General features: G+C 48.2%; 1 protein-coding gene across 1 annotated transcript in view; it reads left to right on the top strand.

Annotated features, from left to right (window-relative positions):
• Window positions 1-6,018: 6,018 nt before the first annotated feature.
• The window catches only part of TMEM180 (transmembrane protein 180), a 6,232-nt gene continuing 3,035 nt past the window's right edge, over window positions 6,019-9,215 (top strand). The window contains exons 1-4 of the mRNA XM_010023359.1: window positions 6,019-6,291; window positions 6,744-6,823; window positions 7,605-8,054; window positions 8,968-9,085. Of these exons, the coding sequence (XP_010021661.1) occupies window positions 6,127-6,291; window positions 6,744-6,823; window positions 7,605-8,054; window positions 8,968-9,085 (813 nt within the window). The 5' untranslated portion in view covers window positions 6,019-6,126. The remainder of the gene's footprint in view (window positions 6,292-6,743; window positions 6,824-7,604; window positions 8,055-8,967; window positions 9,086-9,215) is intronic.

Genomic DNA, 9,215 nt, shown 5'->3' with positions numbered 1-9,215 from the left:
GGTGGAGGAGACCCCCCTCAATGCAGTGGGGCAGTCCGGCTGGGATGAGGATTCCCCCCTGTAGTGGGGCTGCCTGTGTGGGGTGAGGAGTTCCCCCCGTCCCTGCATTGGTAGAGCCCTGGCATGTACATCCCCCCGTTACTCTGGACGGTACCATATGGGCCAGGGGTGTGCTTTCCCTCCCTGCTGTCAGTGCCTGTGGGCAGCGGCCTCAGCCCTTCTGTCCCCGCTCTGGAGCCGGCAGGGGTCTGCCGCCCCGCTTCGCTCTCCTCGCAGGGTCCCGGCAAGGAGAGGTGTCTCTGGCATTGCCCCACCGTACCTGGAGGTGTGGAGCGGGGCTCTGGCTCCCATGTCCCTGTCACACCTGACAGCATAACCCCAAACGGGCCCGCCAATGCCATGGAGCATAAGCGGGAGCCCACCAGCGACAGTGGCTGTGCCCTGCCGGACCTCGCCTCAGCAGGGAGACCCTGCGGATGGGGCGCTGCGGTGGCACCACTGCTTGGGCTTGTCCTCTCAGTGGCCAAAGAAATGGCATCCCCATCTCTGGATGGCATTGCCTGGCTCCCTGCGTTCCTTTCCTGCTCATGGGATGTTGGCTGCTTTGGCTGGGGACCTAGGGATGTTTTTCAGGCCTAAATGCCACAGAGATCTTTGGTGGCCACTATGGCTGGGCTTCCCTCAGCCCTTGGTTAGTGGCATGTGGCCCTGTGGCTGCAGCTGGGGCACTGGAGTGGGCTTTGGCTTTCAAAGGTTTGCAGAGGTGACGGGTCTCCCTGGTGAGAAGGTGGAGATGGGATAGTAGAAACTCCTGGTTGCTGCACTTGGGCACAGTGGTAACAAGTTCTTCTCATCCGATGCTACCTATTGAGTCTTAGCAAGAACAGGCAGTATCTGTGCAGCAATCCTGTCTTCTAGCTTCTGTGATTCCAGTCTTGGGAGGTTATTTTCAATCAGGGTTTCATAGGTACTTCCAAATTCGTAATTTTTGGGCAGAGTTACCTGGCAATGGTTCCTGTACCAGTCCTGTGAAGTACACTACAAGGTTAGAGCTTGTAATGACGGTAACATCATGGGGAAACAGTTTTTAATACATCCAACACCTTCCTTACACTGTAAAACAATGAATTGTTTAAGAAAGGGATGCCATGTGCTGTTAAATGCCTTACCAAGTTCCAGGTCTTGGAGATCTACACATTTACCTCTATTAATGAACCTCATAATCTCATTAGGGAATGAGATCTGATTTAATGAGATTGCTCTGCTGGAACACAGCTCTGCACAAACTACCAGCTGGCTTAAGATGTTAAGTGTCACTTGTGTGGCAGTTCAGTTTACATGTATGAGCTCTGCAGGAGTGGTGGAAGAACCTGATGGAAACACGATTGCCTGGAATAAGAAGGGTGTTACCAAACCTCTCAGGATGTGGAAGCATCTGTGATTGTTGAATTGGTAAACAGTACTGGGAAACACCCTCATGGCCTCTTCAAAGTGGTCTGTTTCCTTGTCTGATCCAGGTGGTATCAGGTTTTCAAAGGCTTCATTGCTTTACCTTTCGATACCAGGCTGCTGTTGGGGAGTCTGTTAATGTTTCACGTGGGACACGTTTGGTGTTCCCTCAAGAATCTCTAGTGGATTATCTGGGGCAATGTGGTGTTAGGTTTTCGGAAGTGTTACATGGAGAAACTGAGTGTCTTGGAAACATTTACCTCTAAGAGGGTGCACAGGGTCAAAGTTTGGTCAGAGGAGCCTAATTTTTGTGCAGGATTGTTTAGGTAGGAGTTTTCCTGGGATAGGAATAGGATTTTGAGACTTTTTTTGGTCTAAATGGAGAGACCATTTGGAGGGACCAATAGAGAGAATGAAACTTTCAGTCTCACTGCGAAATAGCTCTGTGGAGGCATGTGCCTTCTAACTGAACAGAGTCCTGCAGAATCTAAGTAGCTCCATGGGGTGAGGTGTCTGTGCTTTGGAGGTACCATGTGCAGGGTGGGAAGGAGCATGCTGAACCTGCTCTGTGCTCACAAAACAGATTAATCACTGATGGATAAACCTGACCAGATGGAGACATCTGTGACTGTTTCCTCTGGCTGAAAATGTCGCTTGTAAAGTCTGTGAGGAATTGGTGTGCCCAGCACCAGGCACAGCATCAGCTGTTCCATGGGTGCAGCTCCAGCCCAGCTTCCCTGTGCATGGGGCTGGACTGTCAGCAAGCCCAGTCCTGTCTGGCCATGACGAATGTCTGGAAATAGTGTCCCCTCTTGGGTTGCTTATCCAGCTGGTGGATTTATTGTGTTGCAGATGCAGACACACAGAGCTGGTGTATTTATCTGGCTCTCTGCTTCAGCTAGTAAGCCACACAAAACCCAGAATATGCAGCTTAGGCAGCATATTGATGGCTGGAGCAAGCCCAGACATAGCATGAAGTATTACTTGGGATATTCCAGCCTGCATTACCCACATAGTGGGGAATGAATGGGAGGGTCATCCTGTTGCTGTGGTCAGGTTTGCAGATGACTGTATCAGGTTCCTGAGTGACAACTTCAGCATATAGGAATTATCTGGCCCTGCTTAAAAGACAGACTTGGGCCAAGATTCACATACAGAGCTCTGCTGCTAACTCAGTACAAGTGACTTCAGCTGTGGAAGGCTGGAGCTCAGCCTTGTTGCAAGGCCAAAGGGTTGCCGAATCGCCATGGGACACAATGACTTGTGAATCCAGCTGTGAGCTGGCAAGGAAGTTAGAGCAGATGTTCGAGCCCCAAACTGTGGTGTGTTTCCAGCCGCCATATGCCAGCACTCAAACAAAACCGGTTCTTTCCTGGTAGCCACTATTCAAACATCCTTCTCCAAAAGATAACATCTGCAAACGTCACTGGCAGGAGCCAGATGTCAGATGCGGAGGTGGAAGGTTCTCAAATAAAGGCTAGTTGCTTTCTAATTTACAAGCTTGCTGCTTTATGACTGTGCCTTAGAAGTTCAGTGTGAATGAATGATAGCTATTCCCTCCTGCAGCTCCTTTTCCCATTACTACTTAAAAGCCTAATGTTGAAAAGTTCTGACATACTCCTTGAGTAATTCTCCATCCCAAGGAAAAGGTTATGAAAATACCAGTGTGGCAAGCTTAAATAACACAGTGCTTTGGATGTAGAAGCAAAATCTACTTTTTACAGACAACTATGATTTGTTTCTTTTCATCTGCACATTTGCAGATGGGGAGAGGGGAGCGAAATATATATAAAGTGACTTAACAGCTATCCCAGTGAAGTGAAATCACTTACAAATGTCAGCTGGCTGGAGGGGTTGCACATCTGTGAGGGAGTGACGAGGGAGAAGAAGGAGGGGAAGTGCAACTTCACATTCTTTAAACATTCAAAATGAGGTGTCTCCATAAACTTCAGCAGCTGTGGTTTGTGCAACATGTGCTTAGTGAAGCATCATTTGGGTGGGTACAGTGTGAAGTGCAGCACTAAGGAGCAAGCATTGAAAGCCTTTACGTTCAAACAGGATTTGGGTAGTGAAGTCAGGTTAAGAATTGCCTTTGTGGATCAGACCACTGGTCTGTCTCACCCCATGTTCTGCCCCACGGCTGCAGCAGGAGATGCTGTTTAGGAGGCAAGCACATGAACCTGGCCACTGCCTGTGGCCTTTCCACTTGTCTGCCCTTAGTTTGCACAGCCCTGGGATTCAGGATGCTGGAGGAGATTTCCCTGCCTGTTCCCTTTAGTAGCTGTCTGTGTACAGCTATTTTCCATTAAATTGTCCAATCCTTTGAACCTGCTTCGGCAGCAAATGTCAGATGTTTGCTACCTGCCAGTTAAAGGAGTATTTTCATGTGCTTTAAGCTGATTTCCTGCTGGTTACAGTGTGTGCTCCCAGTTCTTGTGCCCTGGCACACAGCACTTCCACCTTCACCATATCTACTGCACATGGGATATAAACCTCGGTTGTGTCTCCCTTCAACCTTTCCTCTCCACCTGAAGAGTCCCAGCTGCTTAGTCTTTCCTCAGCGGGCAGCTGCCTAAGTGCCTTGATCCCACTAGTTGCCTTTCTTTGTTCTCCCTCATTTGTGTGTCTTAGGAAGTTTGTAGTGAGGTTGGATATACATGCAGTGGTCAAGGTCTGGATACCCTGCAGTTTCATATTGTGCAAAATGGTGCTGTCTGCTTGTTCTCCATCCCGTTCATGAGTTGCCCAACACTCTGGTGGCTTCATCTGCCATTGAGCCAGCTGTCTGCGGAAGGCTCTTGGTGAGAGACAGAGGACTCATCGGTGGGTCAGTTGGCTTAGCTCTCCCTTCTGCTTTATCTTTATACATCACAGATTCTTGATTCCTTTTCAATTCATGACCATACAAAATGCAATTTCCCCTTGAGGCTTATCTGTCTTTAATTACACCTATAAAAGTTCATTGTCTGTCTGAATTCCCCTCCAAGCAGTGTCTTCCTTTTATCTGGTCATGGGTTTTGGCATGGTGGGGATGTGGAACGGTGGCTTAGCTCCACGAGGGCTCTGCAGTTGGATCCAACTGAGGTCTAGTGCTTTGGCTGCGAGTGGAGTCAATGTGCAGTTTCAGTCTAGTGATGCAATTGATTGGCACAAATGCTGTTCCTAATCCTTCTGAGCTAGTTATGAGGAATTCCTTGGTCTAGGCAGAGCCAATGGTTATTTTTGCTTTTCTGATCTTGCCTAGAAGTGGTCAGACTCATGGCTTCTGGGAAATGCTGAATGGGACTGGTGTTTCATGAGGTTTCATACCCAGCTGTTTATCCTTCCCCTTGATCTTCTGCTTGGACTTGATGCAGCTGATGTTGCAAGCCCAAGAAGGCTGGCTTGGTGCACAGTTTCCCGTTTTTGATGTGCTCATTCTTATCCTCTGTTGTGAAGTCCCCATAATGTGTCTGAGTAGGGTGAATGCAGACCCTGGAGGGCTGAAACAGAGTGACTTCCAGCCCTTTAACTTGCTTTTGACAGTGTTAACATAGTGACCTTGTTGTCACCCATCACGTGTATGCTGTGAACAGGGCTTCTTATGATGGCAGGGGCTGGAGAAGCTGGCTTACACTGATTTAAGAACCCTTGACATCTCACCAGATACATACGTGCCTCGGAAGAAGTGCCTGTGTTCTGCCTTTGGTCTGCAGCAACTTGAGCGTGAGAAGGGGCTCGGTCTGAAGCACTAGAGTCCATGGTGGGAGGACGATGGAGCCATCTCCTGGCTGCAAGCTCCAGTCACTGCCAGCCCAAGGAGTCCCCTTATACCTCATCCCTGTGTGAACATACAGCGACTTGTGCTTTTCCACTTGTTTTATTTCCATGCGTATTTCTGTCCAGCCAAAGCATCTTTATTTCAGACACTGACCCTAAAATTCATGCCACTCTAAGATGAGCTGGACAGCTGCTAAACAACTTCTGGTTGCCTTTCTCACATGCTGCCAGCATGTCTGCTGCATGCCATCGTGTTCTGGTTGTGTCTTTTCATGCCACGAAGCAGCAACACTGCTTGCCATAAATATCTCCTGTCTGAGCCAGCCCAGTTGCAGTCAGCTGTGACTGCCTGGGGAAAGCAGCCTGTGTGTGAGGTTACATCATAGCTGTTGACATTTTTATGCGGCTAAAAATGTACACTGGTACCTAAAACTGTCAGTGATGAGGTGTGTTTTCTGAAAGCTGCTTTGTTGTTTGCAGCTCTCTAGCTTGATTCCTCCTGTGAAGAGCTGGAAAGCTACTTGTGGGAATGACGAAGAGCATCACAGGGTAAAGGAAAGGGCAGCCTGGTTGTGAGGAGACAGGTGTACCTGTGGGAGCCCACAGCCTGGCCTCAGCTTAATGAAACAGCTTAAGTGCAGCAGACAGCTTTTAGTCTCTTAAACCCCCTCCAATCCACTTTTGAATGGTTCCTCAAAGCAATATGAATTCTGATCTCTGCAGGTAAAGACTGACCAATTCATTTGGTTCAACTGTTAATTCATTTGAAGAAATTGAACCTGATTTAATTTAATTTTGTTTTATTTTCCTGTAGGAGAAACAATGGATTGGCCCCAAAAAAGATGTCGCAGGTGTTGGGATAAGACATCCCATCTGAAATGGAGGTGATCCAGGGAGCTGAACGCTGACTGCACCGACATGGGGTTGCGACTCGTGGCTTGTCTTTTCCATTTGCCCACTGCAGTGATCTATGGGTCCCTGTCGCTGTTTGTTTCCATTTTGCACAACGTGTTCCTCCTGTACTACGTGGACACTTTTGTCTCTGTTTACAAGATTGATAAACTGTCCTTTTGGATTGGAGAGGTTAGTTTTTTCCATAGGCTTCTGCCTTCTTAAGGAAGAAATTGTGAAACCAAACCTGCTTCTTGCTTACAAGTGTGAAGAGCATTAGCAGCAATAACAGTGTTCCCCTTTGCAAAGGGAGCCTTCCAAGTGCTGACTTGGACTTTTCAGGGTTTCCCACTCGTATGAAGATAGAACAGGCTGGGATAGAAAACCCAGAGACTTTGTTCTTAAGACTGCCTTTCCTTAGGGATATTGGGGTGTTTCACAACAGTGAAAACCACTGGCCCTGCTGCGTTAAATCTGGCAGTTGCCCCAGACAGAAGAAGCATCCCGTGGTGTGGGGCAGGAAAGGTGTGCTGGGATGGTTCCTGCCAGTTTTTCACTGTGCCAGTTCAGCACTGCTTGCTTCAGTAACACAACTGACAGGAGCTGTCTTGTGTTTTGTTTCACTGTCCTGTTTTCTTTCCTAGACAGTGTTTCTGATCTGGAACAGCCTCAATGACCCTCTGTTTGGCTGGCTGAGCGACCGAGTGTTCCTTAGCACACAGCAGTAAGTTAGCTCCCGCTTCCAGCAGAGGCTGAGGAATTGTTTAGTCTCTGGGGGAGATGACGTGAAATTGGCAGCTTTAAAATGAGGGTGTAGGAATAGTTCCTGAGGCATGGAGCTCTTAAATACCTTCTTTTCCTGGCATCTTTGATGTTCAGTACTCTGCATGTTATTTCAGGACTCGGCTGTCACACAGTTATCTGGTATATGTGACCGTAATCCTTAACAATCATATGAGTGGTACAGAGCTTAAAATACAGGTGTCTGAAATCTCAAGCCCCTGCTGTATGAGCAAACCTCGTAGTGGGGTGTTGGAGAGTGTCTGTACATGGTTCGGGAGACACAGGGGGAAAGGACAATTACTTCCACTGGAATGCCTGAGGCCAGTTGTTCCCAAACTCCCTGTATGATGGATCACTGTTGGCCATTAGCATTTCTCATGTATTTACATCAAGCTTTTAATGAAAATCATAGTGTAGCTTCCTGCAACTAATAAAAACTTTAAGTGCTCATTGAAATCACTTATGTGGTGCAAAGCACAGACAGTGCAGCACTATCAGGAAGACTTGCTCTGAAGAAAAACTATCCCTTCATGCTTTTTGGCCTTCTTAAACCCATATTTTCAGTGTATTCACGTATTAGTTGAGAAAGCATCTGATGTGGGTGCTTGTTATATAAGCAAAAGCTGAATTTGTGTCTATGCTACTTACACCACTTCCTCAGGAGAGGGAGAGCTCATGCAGAGTTTTTTTCAGGTGTCTAAAGTTTTTGTCTTCTGTTGCAGGCCAGGAGCAGAAATTTCCTCCCCCGAAGTAGTTCTGAAGAGACTCAAGGCACTAAGCCACAATGGCCCCCTCTTTGCCATCTCTTTCCTGGCTTTCTGGGTTGCCTGGGCTCATCCTGGTTTGCAGTTCCTGCTTTGCCTTTGCATGTATGACAGCTTCCTCACCATGGTCGACCTCCATCACAACGCCTTGCTCGCAGACCTGGCTGTTTCAGCAAAAGACAGGACTAGCCTCAACTTCTACTGCTCCCTCTTTAGTGCCATAGGCTCTCTCTCTGTCTTCATGTCCTATGCAGTGTGGAACAAAGAGGACTTCTTTTCCTTTCGCATATTTTGTGTCCTGCTGGCCCTCTGCTCCATCGCTGGCTTTACCCTGTCCACACAGCTGCTCCGCCAGCGCTTTGAGGCTGGTGGGAAAGCAAAATGGGACCAGGAATCAACCCTAAAAGAGTAAGTGTCATCAAATCTGCAGCAGGGACCAGGGCCTGGCATAGATCTGTAGAGTTCTGTTACACACTGCAGCAAACTACATCTGTGGAAAGATCCAGGACGAGGCAAACTTGTGTTAATCCTCTGTCGTTCTTGTCTGTTGATACAGTTTTCAGAATCACCTCTGTCACATTGGCTCCTAAATACGACAAAACTATCTCGTGACACCCCTGGCCCAAACTGGAGGCAGAGCCCTGACCTGCTGTATGGCCATTCACTGTTTGGAGCATGAAATGAGTTAATATCTAGAGCACCCAGTGAGGCCTGTGAGTGGCAAAATATCAGAAGCAGCTTATCATGACAGCATTCCTGCTTGAGCATGAAGCCACCTTGCTGCCCATTCCCTCTGGAGTGGGACAAGTGAATGTCTCTTCCCTTTTTGCTCGTTTTAGCTACCTGATGGTGGCTGGGCTGTTGGTAGCCAGGACGCAGCTGGTTTTCCCCATTCAGCTCCCTTGCTTTTCTTTGGGCTGCGTCACTTGTCATCTCTTGTTATAAGCTGCCAGCATTATGCTGCAGTAACACAGCAGATCTTGATGAGATGTGCCAGGTGAGCTAGCTGCAGGGATCTGGAAGAGGAGTGTATGTGTAGTAGAATGGCTAATAAGAGGAGGGTGCTTCTATGGACAGTAGCCTTAATTTTGGGTTTGGAAGACAAATGTTCTTTGAGAGACCTGTTTCCTGTAGTTCTTGCTAGCAATAAGCAAACAAAGCAAACTGGTGTAGGCTTTACTGTTTTGATTTGATCCAGGCAGAGAGATGGTTGGGATGGGAGCTGAGGAGAGGCAGCTCTGCATTTACAAAGGGAGAGCTTGTGGGCTCTCCCCTGCTTGGTGTGAGGGATTTACGGTTGCTTTGTCTCCTCTCCCTTTAGGCTGTACATTGAGAAACTATCCGTCCCCCCGGAGAAGAGGATCACCCTGGCAGAGTATCTCCAGCAGCTCTCCCGGCATCGCAACTTCCTCTGGTTTGTCGGCATGAACCTCATCCAGGTGGGCGCAGCAGCAATGTGTGTGATTCAGAGGATGAGTGGTGCCTCTGCCTGTTTGAGGTGATGATTTAGCAATGTGTGAGTTCCCCCAGAGGGGTTTCCAGTGCCCACTTGCTCTCAGAGCATCCTGC

Source organism: Nestor notabilis, unplaced genomic scaffold (assembly GCF_000696875.1).
Source record: "Nestor notabilis isolate BGI_N333 unplaced genomic scaffold, ASM69687v1 scaffold27791, whole genome shotgun sequence".
NCBI lineage: Eukaryota > Metazoa > Chordata > Aves > Psittaciformes > Psittacidae > Nestor > Nestor notabilis.
Note: the sequence above shows the minus strand (reverse complement) of the source record. Positions and strands in the feature narration are given on the sequence as shown.